Source organism: Lacerta agilis, chromosome 7, assembly GCF_009819535.1.
Source record: "Lacerta agilis isolate rLacAgi1 chromosome 7, rLacAgi1.pri, whole genome shotgun sequence".
NCBI classification, from domain to species: domain Eukaryota; kingdom Metazoa; phylum Chordata; class Lepidosauria; order Squamata; family Lacertidae; genus Lacerta; species Lacerta agilis.
Window position 1 is genome coordinate 67,919,453 of NC_046318.1, and position 22,434 is coordinate 67,941,886.

Below are 22,434 nucleotides of genomic sequence, written 5' to 3' on the forward strand. Positions count from 1 at the left end.
TCCAGGGAGTGACGCGGTGGCTTGAGCGCCCGCAGGCTCTGTACTGCCCCAAACGGTCTGCCCGCCACCTCCCGCTCAGCTGTAGGGCGGCTGAGTGGGAGGAGGCAGGCAGACTCCTCCGAGGCCCTGCGGAGCATCCTGCCCCGGCTCGCCCCAAGCGCCCGGTCAGCTTGCTCCACCGCTGATCAGTGCAAGGAAGTTTCAGAGCAGATTTGGGGAGGGACGGGCAGGCAGGCAGAGGAAAGAGGCGAAAGCCTTGCACACAGGATAATTTAATAGCTGCCAGCTCTCATATGGACCTAGCTGCCTGACAAAAGCATTGTCTGAAGTATAGCAAGCTGAAGACATGGAAGAAGCCTTATTTACAGCAGCAGCAGCAAAGCTGCTTTTTTCCTTCGCTAAGGGACTTTCCTTTTCACTGGCGTGGTAGGTGCGGTCCGCTCCGGGTGTCATCCCTGGGGGGGGTGTGTGTAATCGCCCCCAGGACGCTAGCCACGGGTGGTTCCCCCCCGGGATGTGGGTGGCGAGCGTCCCAGGGATGCTAGCCCTGCCCCGTGGGTGGCTAGGCCCCCCCTCTGGGTGCAGAGCATGTGCGCTGCTCTGGGTGCCGGACCAGTTAGCTCTGCCTCTGTTCCTTTTAGAACACAGGCAAAGACCTCCTTTTTCTGGAAGTCTTCATTTTTTGAAGTGCATCTGGAACTGCTTCCTATTTTTGCTTCTGCTAGTTAGTTTTTATAGGTTGCCATTTTTAAAAAAATTAAAAACCCCTGAGTTTTAGTATTATGTTTGCCTTTGTATCATGGTTAGCATGTGTTTTGTAAGCTGCTTTGGATGCTTTTAGCTGAGCAGCAGCTTAACTTTTTAAAAAATAAAAGGGGGGGACAATTTCTATGAGAAGCATTCTTGACGCTTAAAAGGGTGCTTGCTTTGGTGCTGCCATTACTTTATTCATCACAGGTGGTTTACAGCCACACAATATAGCGAAGAAACGTCTGGCATCCAGACTTAGAAGTGGTTCCAGGAGGATTCCCAGCCGCCACTCCAGGTCAGAAACGTGGAACTTACTGTACATGATACAACCAAACTGGGACACATGCACAATAGCACATTTCTGTCTATCTCCCCTGCACTTGCAGAAAGTTAACTCAAAAATAGAACAGTATGCACCCATGAATATTTCCTAGAGTGAGAGACTGGGAGAAGGAAGAAAAGATCACAGGTGAGACCTGGAAGGCTTTGTCATTTTCTGTGGGAGCCAGGATTAAGCCTTGGATAGAGAGAAAATTCTGTATATTTGTACACTTTGGGGTGGGGGTATTTCAGATACCCAGATACCTGCAGCTGATTTTCTTGTCGCTTATTTTTTTTTTAAGGAAAATTTATTATATTTCAGAAATAACAAAAAGGAAAAAAAACAAAATACAAAAATACGAAATACAAACACTACAAATCCAAAGAATAAAAACTACACTTAACTAAACAACAAAAAACTAAAACACCAAAAATACAACAAATAAATCCTAAGCATCCTTATACTTATTTAATTCTTACTTAATGGACTTCCTCCCATCTTCTATGCTGCGTTCATTACAAATTTACTTTAGTAACTTTATAACAACTTTAAATCATTGTTCACAATTAATCTATACCTCATTTATCTATTGTCTTATCTCTAACTTTAACAACTTATATCATTCCTATACACCTTAACAATTCTAGCAATTATATCCTACTTTTTCTAAACATAATCTATGCTGTTGCCATTAGTTCAACTGATTTCCACTTCAAATCTCTATCTTTTCACATTTTTTCATATAGTCTTTAAATTTCTTCCAATCTTCTTGTTTCTCGTCGCTTATTTTTTATGCTTTTGCTATTACGGGAATCTGTCTTTTATTAGAATCTGCATTCTGTTATGTGTTTCTGACCATAATTGACTGCTTCAATTTTTATATTATATCGATATTATGTTACATTTTGACATTTGTGTTCAATGTTGCAAAATGGCCTGTGTGGTCTTATGACAAAGGATGGTATATAAATTTAAACAATCGTAATAAGAACAGTGATAATAACGGGTTGAAGCTGTCTTTTTTCATTAAATTTTCTATTGTGGTTAGTGATCTTAGCTGTAACGAGGTCGACCAAAGCCCAACCAACACCACAATACAAAATTTGGAAGAAATCCAAGGCAATTAACTAATAGACAGATGAGAAAAACCAAACAATGTGACCATTTGTCAGCTAGTATCATACATTTCAAAGCAGAAAGAAAAGATCTTTTCATCCTAGCAGCAAAACACCCCCGAATGATGAGACAATGACAACAAAATGACAAAAAACCCAGGCAGTTCCTAGGTAAAGGTAAAGTAAAGGGACCCCTGACCATTAGGTCCAGTCGTGTCCGACTCTGGGGTTGCGGTGCTCATCTCGCTCTATAGGCCGAGGGAGCCAGCGTTTGTCCGCAGACAGCTTCCGGATCATGTGGCCAGCATGACAAAGCCGCTTCTGGCGAACCAGAGCAGCACACGGAAACGCCGTTTACCTTCCCGCTGGAGCGGTCCCTATTTATCTACTTGCACTTTGACGTGCTTTCGAACTGCTAGGTGGGCAGGAGCTGGGACCGAGCAACGGGAGCTCACCCCGTGGCAGGGATTCGAACCGCTGACCTTCTGATCTGCAAGCCCTAGGCTCTGTGGTTTAACCCACAGCGCCACCTGGGTCCCCAGGCAGTTCCTAGAAGGCTTCAAATGAAGTTTGTATATCAATCAAAGTGTTCAAATGCTTCCTGATCTTCTAGCTACTGCACCAGGCCCCATAGGATGACACTGCCACCTTTTTATTCATATGTAATTTTCTGTTTGTTTTTTTAAAAAAACAACAACACTTTGTAGTATTTTGCATCATTGCATATAAACAATTGCAAAGATTTAGCAATCCACATAGCTATGTAAATGTAGGCAAAGTATCTGATTTACAAGCAGTGGGTATTGCATGCAATTTTAGAAACATTCTGACCACCATTGTCATGAGACAAAGCAAAAGTGCCACTGACAAATCCAGAGACCCAAAAGTGATCTCACCTGGCTTTATGAAGCTCGCCTTTGTCTCCTTCTTATATCGAGCCGGCTGTTGAGTTCCGTCCCCCATTGTTCCTGAATTAAATTTCTTCCTTGTGTAGTCTCCTCCATCATTGCCTGTACAAAAACCAACTGGACTGTTTCCAGCATCAGGAGGAGTCTTAACTGGAGAGACGGACTGGCTGCTGGGGCAACCTGTGTCATCTGCAAACAGGAGAGCAAAAACAAAAGAATAAAACCAAAATGAGCCACAGGAGAGATCCTTCTTCCGATTGAAAACAGATGATGGAGAACTATTCTCTTTCAATTATTATTACTGTCCGTTACGTACAGTATATCACACAGCCAATGAAGCATGTGTAAATCCTGCAATAGCGAGATAGAGAAGACATTTGCTTTCTGTGGGGGAAATTCTGTGCCTGTGTTGAAAAACGTGAAGGGAGCGCAGTTTCAGGGCAGCAGCTGGTTCCTTGGACATCTAAGGACTGTGAAAGAAAAAGCCACCATGAATTCCTTAACCTGCTCCTTCCTGGTGATGTCAAAGGAGACCTGCTGAACTGTGGATTGATACACAGGTTTTTTTTTACAACAAGAGTGGTATCTGGTTCACGGACACAAAAAAAGCCTCTGCCTTGTAACAGGGAGGGAATAAAAAGAGAGTGAAAAAGTAGAATTGTCATTGAATGGGCTAGGGAGCAAGCCTCCTTAATCTCCAAGAATATTATTAGGGGTGTAGATTTGGCTTTTGGGGGAGGGGCAGGGGCGTAGGAAGGGGGGCAGTCTGCCCCGGGTTCCATCATGGAGGGGAGTGTAAAAAAAAGGAAAAAGTTACTGCCCTACTAGGGCGGTTCATAAAAAACCTTAAAAAAATGCCTGTTCCAAAGGTCTTATCTTACTACACTAGGGATTATACAGCTATATCTGAAATTTCATGCATATCAGTTAATATCTTGACCTTCCTCCATGAAAATAACTGTTTACTTGGCCATTTTCATATGTCGTGAAGGCTGAAATTTCAATTCAGTGGAGCCAAATCACAATCCATCCTGTATATTTAAGTATCTGTCCACAGTCGCCTCCTTGTTATCAGAGGCCCATAATCCACATTCCTTTGTAAGAAAATATGAAATAATGTAAAACTATTTTTGTAGGCAAAAAATAATAATAATCAATGTGTGTGTGTGGGGGGGGGGTGACAAGAAATTTTCTGCACCGGGTACCACCTGACCCTCCTACACCTCTGGGGAAGGGACACACACCTGGTGACACACGTCCCTGTTCTCCTGCCCCCAACCTTCATTCCTTTCAGTGGCAATGCCTCTGTAGCAATCCCTCACCCACTGACAGGATTTTGGAAAGGGAAAGAATCCATCTTGAGGGATGTCTCTGCGCCACGTGTCTGCATCTCACGCGTCCCCAGGCTGGAAGGGGAAAAGTGACAGCCTCCCAAATAAGCAGGTGACCAGGGGTGGGGTGGGTGGGGCTGTCACTCCCAGGACAGCCCTACCGTTTGGCGTATGAGGCAGCAGCCCCGAACAGCAGGTGCTGAGGGTGGGGCAGGGGCCCTCCATCATTCCCCATGTGATTCCTATTCTACCATTTCCCATTGCCATTTTAGAAGTAAGATTCAGTTGCCTGCCTGGTGGGATTCTGTAAGCGGAAAGGGGGTATCTGTGTGGTGCTATCCTTTTCCTCGGGCATCAAACTGACTTGGCCAAGCCTCCAAGCAGCTTGTAACTCTCAGCTGCTGGGGAAATTCTCCGACAGCATCAGGGCAGCATGCGCACCTCTCAGTTTCCGCCTGTTTATTGTGGGGATGGTGCAAAGAGCTTTTCTGCTCATCCCTGATACAGTTCTGCTACACCACCTCCAGTTAGGCACCCTGGATCCCCAAATCTGGATACGTTGTTTTTGTTGGCATCTCTCTCTCTCAAGAGTGTGCCTCTGGGGTAAAGTCAAATCGCTGTGTGAGGGACCTCCTTTGGGGTGCAAGTCTGGGCAGTGTGTATGGAGGTCCTGGGCTTCCCAGACGACAAGTCTTGCTCTCACTGATGTGGTCCAAAGGAAAGCAGAGCAATATGTTTGGCACCAGCTTGGCTGCAGGAGTTGCCAGAAGGACGCTTTCCTAATATAGGAAATGATTCCTCTAATGCATCATTCACCCATTCATATTTTCAGTTTAGCTCTCGATTAAGAGAAAGGCAGGTAGCATATCTGCTGAATAAGCCCACTGGGAAAATAGCCTTATCTGTGGCTAAATTCCTCTTCCTGGCGCTCAAATGTCAGAAGCGCAAAATCGAATGTCTCGATGTGGGTTATCTGTATGAGGTTTACTAGTGCTGTCCTATTTTAATTGTGTATCCCTCTGATGTTTTTTATTAGTTCTATAATTTTGTATTGAGAAATGTTCCCCCCCCTTTCTTTCTGACTATCGGTCGAATAAAGGATATGTATGTATGTATTTTCCAATCAAGGCGGTATTTCTGTCTGCATAGAAAGCTGATGATGGCGCAAGGCAACTGGTACAATTTGAGAAAACAGTGACAAGGGAAGGAGACATCTCCAAAGAGTAAGAATCAGCAATATAGAAATTGCTATTGGAGAATGAATTCGGGTGGAGTTCTGATCTTAATGGGATAGGGAGAGAGAGAATTTGGTTTACAAACTGAAGGCGGTTAGAAGACTAGAATCAAATCTGATCAATGCCTCCATTTAAACTGATACCACTCCACAATTCTTCACAAGGGATATCGAACACCACAGATATGTTCCTTTATTAATACAGGGTTCTCCCAGTTCTGTTCGAGGGGTTGTTGTGCAATACCTACATTCTGAGCCTCCGGGGCCAGATAAGACAGCCCTGGAGGGCCGGGTTCGGCCTGGCGCCTTAGGTTCCCCACCTCTGGCCTAAAGGGCAAGTTTCTACTATGGCTCATCTTCATCATCCCATTATTTTAAAAGTCAAGTCGTTCCCAGAAGAAGTTTGGGGAAATGCCAAAAAAGAGTGGAATGCACATCGATTTCTCTATGTCTCCAAAACGCTAGCCAAGTTTTGTTTTGCTTTGTTTTTAAAGCACAAGCTTCATTGGTGTGCAACCAAGTTTAGGAAACACGCAAAGTTTGGAAATGGCTTAGGAAGAGCGGTAAGCTAGATGTGTTTGCTGACAGGCTGGTCAAAGTAAACAGAGCAGGTGTTGGCAACAAGCTGCCGCTTTTACAGGGAATCATATTTCATTAGCAAAAGGGGAAGCCTTCAAGACCTACAGCACAGTTTTCCAGGTTTCTCTTTCATAGGAGGGGCTGAGATTCTTTGTTGCAGTGGGGAGGGCAGAAGACCTTCAAAAGAGAACCTGCAGGAGTCAATGCAGAATATATTTATACTCAGCCTAGAAGTGCTTCCTGACAACCTGGTCAAAGCATTGAACACCCGCAGCCAATTTCATATCCCTCTTTTTCAAGGAACATATATAAAGCAATATTGTATAAAGCATGTGCAAAGTATCTCCTGTCACCATGAATCATAGAACTGTACAGCTGGAAGGGACCCCGAGGGTCAACTAGTCCAACCCCAGGCAATGCAGGAATCAAGTGCCACCTGTCCTAATAATAATAATAATACTTCATATATCACATTTAGAGTTTCAATAGTACCTTGTTGCAATCCTTATAGTTTGGGTAATGCTACTAATATTAATACTAATACTAATTCATAATAATTCATGATACTTCATAATACTTCATCATGAACAATAAACAATAATGCTTCATATAATACATTTAGGAGGACTCAGCCACATTAGTCAAAAACCTGTGCTTTGAATGCATTATAAACATGCAACACCAGATGGCGCTGGAGAGCAAAAAAAAAACCTCTGAGATTTTACATAGCGGTTTTCTTTAGTTATAATGATTTAATTTCTGACCTATTTATAGCCCCCCCCCCCCGTGTAGATCCACCCTTAGCCTATTCAGAGTTTCAACAGTACCTTGTTGCAATCCTTATTGTCCCCATATTACAGATGGGGGTGGGTGGGCCAGAGGCCACCTTGTGAATTCATTGCAGAACCAAGATTCAAACCAAAGGCTTGCTGATTTGCATGGCTGGGTCACCTTGTGCTGATGGTTTCTGTTGTTCAAAGCATCTCAAGTGCACCAAATTGGGGAAGGCTGCTCTATTTCATATCTTGAACCAACAGCCTCCAAATACCTCCCCAAACACTTTAACTTAATCCCAAGAGGCAAAAATAAGCAGGAAAAGCTTTTTATGGTGTGGAATGAACAACTCAGTCCTATACACGACAACTCAGTCAGAAGCAATCCCCTTGAAGTTCAGTGGAGTTTTGGGAACAGCGTTGCATCCTAAATGTTTTCACCTAATAATCCTAAATGTTGTCACCTAACAATCCAAATTGAGCCCATGCTTTGCATCACTGAATTATGCTTAATTAATCTATGCACTTTGCTCCCATGAGAGCCAGTGATGGCCACCAACTTGGATGGCTAGAGAGCTGCTGTTCTCCAGTCCTGCTTTCAAGTTTCTCATAGGCATCTATTTGGCCCCTGTGAGAACGGGAGGTGGCATCAGATGGGCCATTGGCCTGATCCAGCTGACTCTTCTCATGCTCCTATCTAGTGGCTACATTCTCCCAAACTCAAATCACTGCAAGTTTACAGTCAGAAATATGCAGTGCAGAATTCACAAGGGGATTCAATTCTGCATCATTACAATATCTATGTACATTTCACAAAGCTTCCCAACTCCCTTTGGAAGCTGCCAGGGCTTCCATGCCCTGCTAGGGCACACCACTGATATCTTCACTGTGTCCCTTTCTAATTATTTCCCCCCAGCTTAGACACCAACCAGGACCATGGGTCTAAGCCGCCATTTTAATTTTCTACAAAGCCTTCAACATAGCAGCAGCCCAGGGCATTCTGAGAAATTGTATGTGGTGGGCTGCATTGACCCATCACGGTTTGGATCGGTGCAGTCTGCTGCTACCTCCTCCTACTGGCTGGTAAACTCACCAGGATCTACCAACAGAGAAGGGGGAAATTGCGGCATTTCCTCCTGCACCCTCTCAAACATGGCTCCAGCCCTGGAAGCTACATTCAGCCTCACAACTCCTCCATTTTAACTGAAATTACTTAAGCTCTCCAGCTTTCATGGACATCAGGCTGCTTATCATGGGAACAAACTGAACTTGGCACAGACAACAATTCCTCCTCTTGGCTCCTATCAACATTAATGACCTTTAGACATACCAATAACTAAGCCAGGCTTTTGAATTCAGCTGCAGACAATGAAAGGATCTGTTGCATGCAATCCTCTTTCCTATGACCCTTCTGTTATTTTTAAATAAAAGATATACCTAATGCCAGTGTAAACCTCTCCCCCTACCTGCCCCCCACAAGCAGCCACATGGAAAATATACATCTGGACAGTTGCAGGACCCAGCTCATTTTGCCAGAGACATTTCCCCCAGCAATGCATATAAATGTATCAGATGTACATTTGAACTCAATATCTTTTGCAGGATCAAAATTTTCGCCGTCACCCAAAATAGCAGCTGCACATGTAAGTGCACTGCCCATCACAAGAGGCAAAGTCATTCCTTGATGTAGGACACAGCTTACATCCCTACATATATAAATCAGCCTTCTCCAACCTGGTGCCCCTCCAGACCTTTTATGACTACATTTCCCATAACCCCCGACCAAGGACCATGCATTTTCCTTGCCAACCTCCATTGCCTCGTCACAAATCACCCCAACTGCCGGATCAATCACAAGAAGGGCAGTGGGCTGACCTCTGGAGTATCTTGAAGACCTCAATGCATCTCCACACTTCCAACTTAGCACCTCTGCCCAAGGTCCAACAATTTGACAAGATTCCTTACAGGGTGGGAAGAGACCGCTTTCTTTTTAAAAAATAAAATAAATCAGAGCGACACATCTACAGACACTTCCATAGCAGTGTAAGAAGCATTTACCAGATTGTGAAGGCACAGCCTGAGTCCTGACTGGAACAGAGAGGAAATTTCCATGCCGTCCATTCGTAACCGGAGATAACATTTCCCCGAGGCTATGAATATTGTTGCGCAGAAGAAATTAGAGGGAAAGGGAAGGATGGGGCTTGGTGGTACCAGCAAACCACGAGTTGGTTAGCACCAGCTCTTACTCCTCTGTTCACTTGGACATAGCATTTTTTGTTATTAAAAAGAAAAGAAAAGAAGAAAGGTTCATTCTGTCAGCTTTCTGCTTTCGTGACTTGGCAAGTCTTAATCTTGGATGGCACAAAATGTTTGCCCCGCCTTTTTCAGAAAGGCCGTCTGTTACAAACAGTTTCTAACAGACGTCAGCTATAACTTGGCTGACAACTCAGGCAGGATGTTAGTCTCTTCGCAGAACAAGCACATAAAAAAATAAATAAATCCTCAATTGCCTGGGAATTAAGAACAGGCCCTATTCTTCCCCCAAACCACCAAAAATGATGCTTACAGATGACATGATCATAGAATCATAGAGTTGGAAGAGACCACAAGGGCCATCCAGTCCAACCCCCTGCCAAGCAGGAAACACTGTCAAAGCACTCCTGACAGATGGCTGTCAAGCCTCCGCTTAAAGACCTCCAAAGAAGGAGACTCCACCATACTCCTTGGCAGCAAATTCCACTGTCGAACAGCTCTTACTGTCAGGAAGTTTACAACGCTTTAAACTGAAACGCCTCTTTGGTGTGTCTAGATCCAGCCTAAGTTCCGTCACTGGTTGTATGTGCAAGGAAGCACATGAAACTGCTTCCTACAAACTGAAACTGGCATTATACCTGTGTAATTTTCAGGACTTTCCCCAAAGAATCCTGGGAACTGTAGTCTGGTGAAGGCACTAACATACCCTCCAACATTTCTCTGATGAAAATAGGGACCTCTTATTCTGCAACAACAACAACCCCCTCCCACCTGACTGGTTGCCCCAGCCACTCTGGGTGGCTTCCAACATGATGTATAGTCACTTATCTGCTTGGCTCAGGTGGTTGGATATCTCCATATCCTCCAACATTTTCCCAATGAAAATAGAGATGTCCTAAGGAAAAGTGAGACATTCTGGGATCAAATCAGAAACCAGGATGGTTTCTGTGAATCCAGGACTGTCCCTGGAAAATAGGGACACTTGGTAGGTCTGCACTAAGAAAGATCATTTAATAATAATAATAATAATAATAATAATAATAATAATAATAATAATAATAATAATTTATTTGTACCCCGCCCACTCTGGGCGGCTTCCAACAAATATTAAAATACATTAAAATGTCGACTTCCGGCGGCGGACGCCATTATGGGTGGTCGTGGGATGCTTCGGCTGCGAAGCACCCAGTTCATCCCGGGGGTTAGGAGCCCTGCAGCCGCATAGCGGGGCTCCGGTTGGGGTGCGGGAAGAGCGTTCCGCACCCTGGGCTCCCCGGCTGTGCCCGTTGTGGCTCCGAACCCTTCCCCCGCTCCCCCTGTAAAGGGGGAGTGGGGGTGAAGGGACGACGGAGCCGGGCTATAGGGGACATGCCCCAACTGGGATGTAAATGCGGCGACAAAGCCTGTGATGAGCGTCTAAGTTCTACCTGTCATTAAGGAGCTGTTAAGAACCCAGAGGCTGTAAGTAATTGATTGACTCTTTGTTTTCCTGGAACGATCTGGGGGAAAGAAGAAAGGCAGCCCGCCTCCCTCCCTTCGGGTGGTGAAAGAAATTAACTCTTTAAGTGACTGCTGCTACAACAATCAATTGAAAGTATTTGGAATTTGAAAACTGAGTCTGTTGAGATCTCCCTTTGGGGGTTAACTGGGGAAAAAATATCTCCGTTTGAAGTTTTGGTCTTTATACTCCGGCTTCGGAGAAATGGCGGCGACTTGGTTTGTCGTGGGAAAAAATTGAAACAAAGGAAGGAAGAGACAGGAACTGAAATCTGATACTCACCCTCTCTCTCAAAATGCTGGACTTTGCGCTCGCGCTGGTATCGAACTCTTATTTAAAGGATGAGGAAATGCTCACTGTCTTGCAGATGGAATTGCTTAATCGGAAACTACAAGTCTTGAGTGGAATTATTTATAAAAAGGATTCACTTTCCACAGAGGAGGCTTTTCAAAAGTTCTACACAATGGAATCAAGCCTTGGCAAAGAGCTGGAAGGGGCGCTTGGAGAATGGTCTGAAATGGCTGGGCAAATCCGGGAAAAGGAACCTGAAATGGGAAAATTTACAATATCCAGACTCCGAGGTGGCAGCTCGGGGGCAAGGGACATGGAATTAAGATTTTTACAAGAAGAAGGAGAAAAAGGAACGGAGGAGCCCAGAACGCAGATGAGGAACGCCCTGAGGCTCGATGCTGGGTTTGTGGTGGATGCTGCCTGGATCTGTGGACACTCAGAGGAAGACAATTGGAGATTTGGCTTTGGAGAAAGACAGAAAAAGACAATGGATAGAGGGGGAGTGGGTTGAAGTATTAAATGTATAATCTAAATGGTCTGCCATGGTATCCGAAATCGGAGTGTGAAGTCTGTTAATTACAAGTCTATTTTAAATAAGTAAGGTGATATTGAATTTTAAGTTAAAAGCAGCATGATAAAGGACAGAAGAAATAAGTTTAGCTACAAGAATATTTGGTTATGATTTAGGTTATAATGCAAAGACTGAGATAAGTATGTTTTCTTTTTTTTAAGTAAAGTTAAATCTTTTTATAGAGAAAAGTTGTTAAGGAAATAGTATATTGAATTAAAACCGAAGGTGAAAAGGCGGGGGAAGTCAAACGTCAAGATTCAGAACTAGAATTTTTTTTTTTGTAAGGTATATAAATAAGAAGAAGAATCCTGACTTTATGTGTATTTGTATTTGTTTTTGTATTTGTAGGTGTGGGGTTGGGTTTGTGTTTTATTATGAAAATGCTAATAAAATTGTGTTAAAAAAAAAAAACATTAAAATTTCACAGATTAAAGACTTCCCTAAACAGGGCTGCCTTCAGGTATTTTCTAAATGTCAGGTAGTTGTTTATCCCTTTGACCTCTGATGGGAGGGCGTTCCACAGGGCGGGCGCCACTACTGAGAAGGCCCTCTGCCTGGTTCCCTGTAGCTTTGCTTCTCTCAGTGAAGAAAACGCTGGCAGCATTAAGAGAAATTCAACAGTGTAAATAAGTTTTGATGGATGCAATAATGGAATACTGAATGGTGTAGTCAGTGCTTATTTCCCTAAAAAAATGTTTAGGGGTACTCTCATTTTCCTACTCATATTGAAATACTGCCCCCCCAATGAGGCCAAACAAAATGTTTAGGGGTATGTGTACCCCTGCATACCCCAGAAAAAAGCACTTGGTATAGTATTTGTAAAATACGCAGGGATTTATTATATGTAAAATGAACCATGGAAAGAGAAGAAGGGAAGTCACTGATATCTTAAAGATGTAAAATGAGTATTTTAAATTGTAAAACAGAAAATTTAATAAGAATTATATACAGAAAAAGAAAGAAAGAGAAAATAAGTATTAAGCCAGTTTTAGTGAAGGCCCTTACGAGCTAACTTGCAATGAACGTCTTGTGTGCTTTTGTTTTCTAGCGTTGATGAACTTTGCAACCATCCATCAGTGCCAAAGGATGTTTTCAAAACCTTTAAAAGAAATTGTAAAGTGTAACTTCAAACTTTGCACCGAGTCCTATGTGCAGATGCACTGAAAAAGAAATGGACTAAAGCGGGGAAGGATGAGGCATACTTTGCCAGGCACCCTTCTTTCCAGCTCACTGTGGTGACTGATGTACAAAGCAGGTGAAGACAGAAGCGAAAGCCATCAGGCATGACTTCCCAAGCAGGTGCACCGAGCCCTGACATGAGGGAAACTGCTTTGTAGAAGGGCTCTTGCAAGACTATATCAGTTTTCCTGGAGGTGCCAGGCAAGATAATTCCATATTAATTCATGTGCAGTCTGACCCTAGGCATGCGCACACTCTGAAACAAACCCTGCTGAGTTCAACATGGCTCACCCTTGAGCAAAAGTATACAAGAACTGCAGCCCAACGGTGGGATCCTATGCATGTCTGCAGAAACACAAGCCCCACTAAGTTCAATGGAGCTTATTCCGAAGGGGTTGGCGGTTGTTTCAATTTGGGTATAACTGTAAACTGTTTATTATCGCTATTACAGTGGTACCTTGATTCTCAAACTTAATCTGTTTGAAAACCAAGGCGCGGCTTCCGATTGGCTGCAGGAACTTCCTGCACTCAATCGGAAGCCTCGGAAGCCGCACCAGATGTTCGGCTTCCGAAAAATGTTCGCAAACCAGAACATTCACTTCTGGGTTTGCAGTGTTCGGGAGCTGATTTGTTCGGGAGCCAAGCGGTTCGAGTACCAAGGTACCACTGTACTGTTGTTGTTGTTGTTGTTGTTGTTGTTGTTGTTTTTTCTATTGATTTATTGGTTTGTTTGTTGCTCGTATAGGATATTTTGTTTTTTAATGTTTGATGCTGTGTTGTGTTTTTATATATGTTGTAAGCTGTTTTTATATATGTTGTAAGCTGAAGAATTGATGCTTTTGAATTATGGTGCTGGAGGAGACTCTTGAGAGTCTCATGGACTGCAAGAAGATCAAACCTATCCATTCTCAAGGAAATCGGCCCTGAGTGCTCACTAGAAGGACAGATCCTGAAGTTGAGGCTCCAGTACTTTGGCCACCTCATGAGAAGAGAAGACTCCCTGGAAAAGACCCTGATGTTGGGAAAGATGGAGGGCACAAGGAGAAGGGGACGACAGAGGATGAGATGGTTGGACAGTGTTCTTGAAGCTACGGTACTAACATGAGTTTGGGCAAACTGCGGGAGGCAGTGAAGGATAGGCGTGCCTGGCGTGCTCTGGTCTATGGGGTCACGAAGAGTCAGACATGACTGAACGACCTAACAAAGCTGCCCAGAGTGGCTGGGGAAAACCAGCAAGATGGGTGGGATATAAATTAAAATATTAGTAGTAGCAGCAGCAGCAGTGGTGATGGTAGTAAGTGTATACACCAGAGGTGGGAGATCTTTTGAGCCTGAGGGCCATATTCTGTTCTGAACAACCGCCCAGGGGCCACTTGCCAGTGGTGTGCAGGATCAGAGGCAAAAGTGGGTGGAGCGGTTAATGTGAATATCTCCCGTTTCCTTGAATTGTTCTGACGTCTCCTGCTTGCTTGGACGGGAGAATGGAGGTTGTATGAGATTTTCCTAGAATACAGGCTACTATATGAAGATAAGTGCCATACCAGATACTCTACCAACCTTTTGCCTCTTGCACTGCCCATCACTGGCATGCACAAGGGAATGTAGCGCTTGGTGTGGAAAAGATGCCCCATTTGCTGTGAGTGCCACAACATGTCTTACTACCTTGCAGGCAGATCTTCACGGCCTACATTCTCCCGAGTGCTCAGGAGACACTCTTCTGGGTTGCCTTTCTCTGAAACACCCAGGCGATTAATGGGCCATTCAAAGCTGAATAGCTGGCGCTGCTTTGTGGACATCCCCTAAATACAGTGCTCAGTGGAGAACTGCTCCCAAGCAGCCCTACCATGCAACTTACAAGGGAAACAGACCTGATGTGGTGAAATACTCGGCAGCTGATGAGGCGGGTGTTGCTGCTGGGAGAATGTTTTCTCTCTCTGCCTGACATATGAACCCTGCAGCTGAAATCCAAACCGGAGGGGGAGAGGCAGGAGGGTGCCTGTTTCAATGTCAGATGACAGACAGCACGCACGCCAAAGCATTTGTTTCGTTTTATCGAAGCCTAGCATCCAGCTGGAAGTTTTATACTGAGCTGCGTTAACGAACTCCACATGCAATTGGCTGGAACAAATGTGCGTTTTGAACGCTGGGTCCGCTCCCCCCCAACTGATCAATAATTTCATAGAAGAAATAATGGGGGGGGGCAGCCGATGTTAGCCGTGCTCAGAGTAGACCCACTGAAATGAACAGACCTGTCTAACGCCAATGGATTACTCTGAGTAGAATTTAGCTGGATATAGCCCAACACCTTCCTGTGACTTTTGCAGCCCCACTGAGCTCAACAGGCCATACCCCCTCTCTCTTAAAAAATGTGTAAAAATGCAGACCCAGAAATCTGACTCTCATTTTATCAGCAAGGATGCCACTTACAAATGAATCAATCCAGAGTAGACTCATTTCAAAACATTTGCAGGGTGTTTCTGCAGCATGCATAAATCCTATTCCACAGAGAATCCTATGCATCCTTATTCTTATTATATGTAGTATTACGGGAAAGAAGTCCCAATGAGTCCGAGGGGGCATAGCAATAGTAACAATAACAATTTATTTATTGCTTTCCATCTGACTGGGTTGCCCCAGCCACTCTGGGCGCCTTCCAACAAATTATAAAACCACATTAAGACACCAAACATTAAAAAAACTATATAGGGCTGCCTTCAGATGTCTTCTAAAAGTCAATTAGTTTTTTTATCTGTTTGACATCTGGTGGGAGGGCATTCCACAGGGCGGGTGCAACTACCCTCTGCCTGGGTAGAAAAAAATAAAGCACTAACCTTAAGTATGTATACAAACTCAGTGAGAGGTGTGAGCTTGCTTTTGCTGGGTAATCTCATTTATACTAGGCCTAATTTGAGACAAACAAACTCTTGTCTCCTCATCAACACAAAGAGTCTTTGCTCTAGCTCTCATTTTCAAAAGACATCTATCCATATTCTGCATAATAATAATAATAATAATAATAATAATATTTTGATATTCTACCATACTACACTGAAATGTTTAAATGCTTCTTCGATGTTCCTTGAATCTTCCTGCCACACTTGCCATTCTCTCCTGCCACACCCTTTGAGAAGGTCTGGTCTACATTGCCTGGCAGCCACTCTGCAAGGCTTCAGACTGTGGACATTCCCCAGATCTGCTGCACATCGAACCTGGGGTGTTCTGAGCCCAAATTAGATGCTTTACCCCTGAACTATGCCTCATCTCCTCACTATGCCTCCCCTCTCACTTTGAGCCAGTGTGGTGTAGTGGTTAACAGTGGTAGACTCGTAATCTGGGGAACCGGGTTCATGTCTCCAGGGGGGGTGACACCCCTCCTGGCTGGCCGCCCCTGCGGCTCCACCCCGGCAGTGCCGAAAATAGCCTTTAAAAAAAATTAAAAATGTTTTTTTTTTTAAAAAAAAAAAAAAAAGCCCAGGGGGTGGGGCCACCGCCCAAAGTGTCACCCCCAGCAGGGTGCTGCCGGCCCCCACCCCACCCCCTTGCTACGCCCCTGGTCTCCGCTCCTCCACATGCAGCTGCTGGGTGACCTTGGGCTAGTCACACTTCTCTGAAGTCTCTCAGCCCCACTCACCTCACAGAGTGTTTGTTGTGGGGGAGGAAGGGAAAGGAGAATGTTAGCTGCTTTGAGACTCCTTAGGGTAGTGATAAAGCGGGATATCAAATCCAAACTCTTCTTCTTCTTCTTCTTCTTCTACTACTACTACTACTACTACTACTACTACTATATCTAGCCTGCCTTCTAGCCAGTCAGTCTGCCATCATACCCCTCTTTTCAATGGGAGTACGCTGGAGAAGCACTTAAAGCAAAAGAGATGGGTACAGCAGGGAGGGTGGATGTAACTTCTCCACACATGTGGTTATACTTTATGAGTCAGCAAGTGTTTTCTTTAAGCAGCCCTGCCAATCCAGCTCTCCTCCTGCCCAACTGCGAAAAGCTTAGGAGGGCAGCTTTGGGCACCAATTATGACTGGAGTCCCGGCTCTGAGACTGCCGTACACTGTCATTCGGGGCTTACTTAATAGCCATTCCCTCTCCTCTGAAAGACGGAGCCGGAGTCCTGCTTAGAATCCTTGTCACCCTCTTTGAACTGTAAGTCCTACCGGGGAAGCTGTGAAAGTTAAAGCGGTAGGCAAAAATAAGCACTTCCTCCGCACAGAATGAAGTTGAACTACAGAATTCACTCCCTGGACAACTACGGCCACTGAACTGGATAGCTGTGAAAGTGGATTTCACAAATTCATGGATGGCAAGGCTATCGGTGGTTAGCACATGAAAACTTATACCCAGAACAAACTTAGCTGGTCTCTAAGGTGCTACTGGACAATTTTTTTTATTTTTTTTATTTCTAAATAACCAGTTGCTAGGAACCACAAATGGGAAGAGTGATGTTGCATGCAGGTTTTACTCGAGTTCTTAGAAAGCCAATGTACATTATTAGCAATGTATAGTGGTACCTTGGGTTACAGGCGCTTCAGGTTACAGGCGCTTCAGGTTACAGACTCCGCTAACCCAGAAATAACGCTTCAGGTTAAGAACTTTGCTTCAGGATAAGAACAGAAATCATGCTCTGGCGGCGCAGCGGGAGGTCCCATTAGCTAAAGTGGTGCTTCAGGTTAAGAACAGTTTCAGGTTAAGAACGGACCTCCGGAACAAATTAAGTACGTAACCAGCGCTACCACTGTACATGTTCCCATAGCTAAGAAATCCCTTGTGCCTCCTTGTAAACTCTCCCTTGCTGAGCTGTTCCAAATTGTCTTTGGACTTGAATCACTTAGCCACTGTGTGGTTATAGGAAAATTCCCACTAGTCAAATTAGTATCAATATCTGCAGGGGAGGATGGAGGTGAGGAAAGAATGTATATTCATTTGCACGCTGTAATTTCCACACTCAGCAGTGATTATATGGGACCAGGTGCAGCAAACATTTGCCCCCCCCCCCCGGATGTTGCTGAAGTACAACTCCCATCAGCTCCAGCAAGAAAGCATGGCCAATGGCCAGGGATGATGGAAGTTGTAGTTCAGCAACATCTCGAGGGCCAAAGTTCCCGACACCTGTATTGAATGGTCATTATTTCATTACTGACCCACACATGTGGCACAGTGAATCAGTGGGAGGTTGGGTGTCACAAATCAGTGTTGTTGCATGACATCTGTTGGGCCACTTATAATTAAGGCAGGGATTAGAAACACCTTTGGATATAAGCTCTCTTTAGAAACCATCTTTTGAAACTGTAAATCAGTACTCTCATGAACCAATTACCCCTCTCGTTTTACATGCAAACTTAAATTCACAGATCTAAGCTGCTCCTGGGTGAACCTCACCCTTCAAGATTCTCCAAGTGTGTAAACCTCAGCTCTGTTTAAAATGGGCATGCCAATTTTTTTTCATTCAGCGTTCAAGATAAACACTTACTAATCCAAACAGAAACATCTGATTTCAGTCAGCGGCACATGCTTCATGTGCTCAGAGCTGAGTTTCATTGACAGTGACTTTATTTCTCTCTAAAGCTCCACTTTACGGAGCCAGGCAATTGGCAATGTGGAAAAATACAGCAATATATATTTGGTGCCTCTTGGGATACATTTCTGACAAAGTAACTGGAGAAGAGCTGCAGCTTAGTGAAAGAGCATCTGCTTTGCATACAAAAGACCCCAAGTCCAACTCACAGAACCTCCAGGCAGGGCTGGGAGGGAACTTTGCCCAAAATCCTACAGAGAGCTGCTGTCATTCAGTATGTGTCGATATAGCTGGACCTCACTTCCTAGGCTCCCATTATGCAGCAAACAGATTAATTTTCTACAGGTTTCAGTTGGTGTATTTGCTACCACTGACCCCGTTAGGGAAATTATTCTATTTTCTTGGACAGAGAGGAAAAGCATTTGGGCTCAAATGCATGGGGAATCTATAGCCCTCTAGTTGTTGCTGGAATACGATTCTCATGGTCCCTGACCATTGGCCATGATGGCAGTGGCTGATAGCAGCGGAGGCCCAACCCCCTCCCGTAATAGTAATAGTAATAGTAATAGTAATAATTTTATTTGTATCCTGCCCATCTGACTGGGTTGTCTCAGCCACTCTAGCTGGCTTCCAACAAATATAAAACTGTAATAAAGCATCAAACATTAAAAACGTCCCTATGCAGCACTGCCTTCAGATGTCTTCTAAAGATTGTACAGTTACTTGACATCTGACAGGACGACGTTCCCTTGAACATGCAATTATAATCTGTCTATTACTTTCATTTTCCAATAAATACCCCATATCCTCTCCCAAGTAGCCAAAGGCCTGGCATGATGGGACTTGCAGTTCAACAACATCTGGAGAACATAAGAAGAACCTAATGGATCAGGCCAGTGGCTCATCTAATCCAGCATCCTATTGTCACAGTGGCCACCCAGATGCCAATGGGAAACGCTCAAGCAAGACCTGAGCACAAGGGGAGACCTGAGAACAGGAGACCTGCCCTCCTGTGGTTTTCAGAAACTGGTGTCACTGCCACCAGCTGTGGAGGCAGAGCATAGTCACCATGGCTATCATGCCTACTGGTTCCCCATCTCTGGACTATAATATCAGCATCGCCACAGACACACCGTTTCTTCTAGTACCTGAGCAGAAGCTGTTGCTGCTGATGGTCCTTGCAGACCCTCCAGAAGAGCTGAGGGGGTGGAATTCTCTGCTTTCCTCCTCCGAGAAGGGCGACTCGGACGCTGGGGACACTTTCTGGTGGCGGAGCTGCTGCTGGGGGAGATGAGGTCGGAGGACCAGGCGAGGAATGCGGCTGCGGCAGATCTCCTTGTCCTGCATTTTGTGCTCCTTCCAATGACAGGGACAATGGGCACGTCAGTCCATGCATGTTTCCCAGCCCTGCCCCGCACTGCCCAAAGGCCTGGCTCAATGTCAGCAGATCAGCTAACACCCCTAGAGAGCTCAGTTGGCTAGAGTGTGGCGCTGATAACGCCAAGGTTGCAGGTTCGATCCCCATACAGGACAGCTGCTTACTCCTGCATTGCAGGAGGTTGGACTTTGATGATCCTTGGAGTCCCTTCCAACTCTATGATTGTATGATCGTCACCAAAAACTGCTTCTCCTCAGGTGGACAGCATTCCAGTTGGCCACAGTGAGCCACGTGGAAGGGCCATCTCAATGGTACAACATAAGAACATAAGAGCTGCTGGATCAGGGCAATGGCCCATCTTGTTCAGCATCCTGTTGTGGACAAGCAGGTGCCTGTAGGAAACCCTCAGCAAGAAACCCAAGCACAAGATCACTCTCCCCTCCTGTGGTTTTCAGAAACGGGTATTCAGAAGCATTGCGGCCTCCAACTGTGGAGGCAGAACATAGTCATCATGGCCAGTAGCTAAAATCCTGGACCTAAAATTCTGGACGCAGTACAAAGCTAGATGGACTGGCTGGATATTTCTTATCTTATTTCCTTGATGTAGACTGAAACCACACTGCTGATGAACATGATACTAAGGTTCTGTGCACCCTACATTCCAAGCACATTACTTCTCTTCTCCCGCCAAGAATCCTGGCAGCTGTAGTTTGTTAAGGGTGCTGGGAACTGTAGCTCTGTGCAGGTTAAACAATGTCCTTTAAATGCACACAGCCTAACTGTGGTTCTGCCCATGCAGAAGTGATTTGAAGTGGCTGTTGTGCTACTGCTGAACTGAGCAGAGCTAAAAACGAAGTGAGAATGTGGGAAATGTCACATGCATACATTGATGTGGCAAGCATCTTTTGCAAGCATATGTATTCATCACATGCTCTACTTGCTAGGAAGATCCAATTTGCTGCTCTTGCTGCTGAGGCAACTCCATCGTAACATGCAAAATGGCACGCAGGGCTTTTCCGGCAATCTGTAAATGCTAGAGTTTTGCTCTTGTACAACAGTCCAACATATCACCATAAAAAGCCCCCTCTTGTATCCACACCTAGCAGGTGGGGGGTTAGCCTCGTTCGATCAATATGTGCATGTGAGTATCCACATAGAAGTGCACTCCCGTCAACAGCTAAAAAGCGAAAGGTTTGCCAGACTGGAGATGCACAGATCCTATGTAAACGACAACTGACTACCAGCACTGCAATTACTGTGCTAAAATTGGATCAGCTGGAAAAAGCACTAAAAGGCAATTATCACAGCCGTTTGCAGCATCCTTGCCACCTGTATCAGCAGGGCTACAGCCCCCAAGAGGCAAATGCAAAGAGGGTGGGGAAGGAATGCCCAAAGAAAATGGGGGTTCTGGTCAGCCTTCCCAGCTTTGGGGTGATGTAATTGTGAGCTAGGTCTCTCCCTGCTCTCTCTCCCTCTCTCCAACCACCACTCCAGAGAAAAATCTGCGGCAGGGGCACAGCAGCAGTGATGATGTCAGACTCCATCAGGGACACTCTTCTGGGTGATGATGCTGTTGCAAGGAAGGTGGGGAGGGAGAGAGACACCCTTCAGCTCCCCTTTGCTTGGGGACCCCCCGCTTATGGATTCCCTTCACCCCGATCCCTTGCCTTCTTCTCCCCAAACATCCCCACCCACCCTATTGGACCTCACTTCCTCAAATAAATACACACACCCTGAATCCCACAAATTTTGCCTTAATGATGTCAGACTCCATCAGGGGCGGACTCAGCAGCGTTTGCTCTTTTAGCGTCTGTTGCTGGGCATTTTTGAGATGAGGAGGGGAGGGGAGGGGAAAGTGAAAACATCCATCATCCCACTTTTCCTGCTTAAAAACACAGCTCTTGCCTTAGCCAAAGCTTGAACCCCGGTGTCACCACATACAGCACCCCGCATTCACTCGCACACATTATGGCAAGTATTCACACGTACACGCGATACACCGAACGCGAGTCTTTGGGGCTGCACGTGCATGGACCTGCACCCACAAACGCACATTCTGATTTCCTCCTCCTCGCCAGCCCCACCGGAGAGCCCTCTTACCTCACCTGGCTGCTGTCCCCGAGGTGTCCCATGCCGCCCCACACCCGCCCCACCTGCGAGCTCCTCCGCCGTGCGCTCACCTTGCTGCTTTCCCGGAGGGGTCCCATCCCGCCTGGCCCCGGCGACGCAGCTGCGGTGGGAGGTGGCGCGGGGCACAGAGCGGCTCGCCCAGGGGACGAGGCAGCGTCAATGCCGCAGCAGCCTCCTAGCTCGCTCGCTCGCCTGCCTGCCGCTGCCTCGCTCGCTCGCTCGCTCCCTGCAAGCGCGCAGCAACCCCAGCCTTGCCCAGCCCAAGCGCTGCCTCGCCCCGCCCTGACACGTGGAGCCGCCGCTGCCGCCTGCTGCTTCTGCCTGGTCCGCTTGGCTGCCTGGCGCTGCTGCAGCCGTGGACACCTCCTGGCAGAGGGCAGAAGCGCCGCGGGGAGGGAACAAGGGGCGCTTCGTTTTGCTTTCGGCTGGGAGCCTCTTGCGCCCACTTCTTTCTCTGAGCAGCGCGCGTTTAGAATCATAGAATTGTAGAGTTGGAAGGGACCCCCTAGGGTCATCTAGTCCACCCCAATTCCAAGAATCTCAACTAAAACATCCATGACAGATGGCAGTCCAACCTCCAAGGAAGGAGGTATTTCGTCTTGGG

General features: G+C 45.7%; 1 protein-coding gene across 4 annotated transcripts in view; it reads right to left on the reverse strand.

The window, feature by feature from the left end:
* SYBU (syntabulin) overlaps positions 1-21,978 on the reverse strand; it is a 43,415-nt gene extending 21,437 nt beyond the window's left edge. For 3 of the 4 annotated variants that reach the window (XM_033155763.1, XM_033155761.1, XM_033155759.1), the window contains exons 1-3: positions 21,881-21,978; positions 19,471-19,678; positions 3,084-3,284 (exon numbers count right to left, since the gene is read on the reverse strand). In XM_033155763.1, the coding sequence (XP_033011654.1) occupies positions 3,084-3,284; positions 19,471-19,678; positions 21,881-21,907 (436 nt within the window). In that variant the 5' untranslated portion in view covers positions 21,908-21,978. Of the gene's footprint in view, positions 1-3,083; positions 3,285-9,070; positions 9,309-19,470; positions 19,679-21,880 lie in introns of those variants that run through there. The other variant, XM_033155762.1, reaches the window with a different exon arrangement.
* Positions 21,979-22,434: the final 456 nt, after the last annotated feature.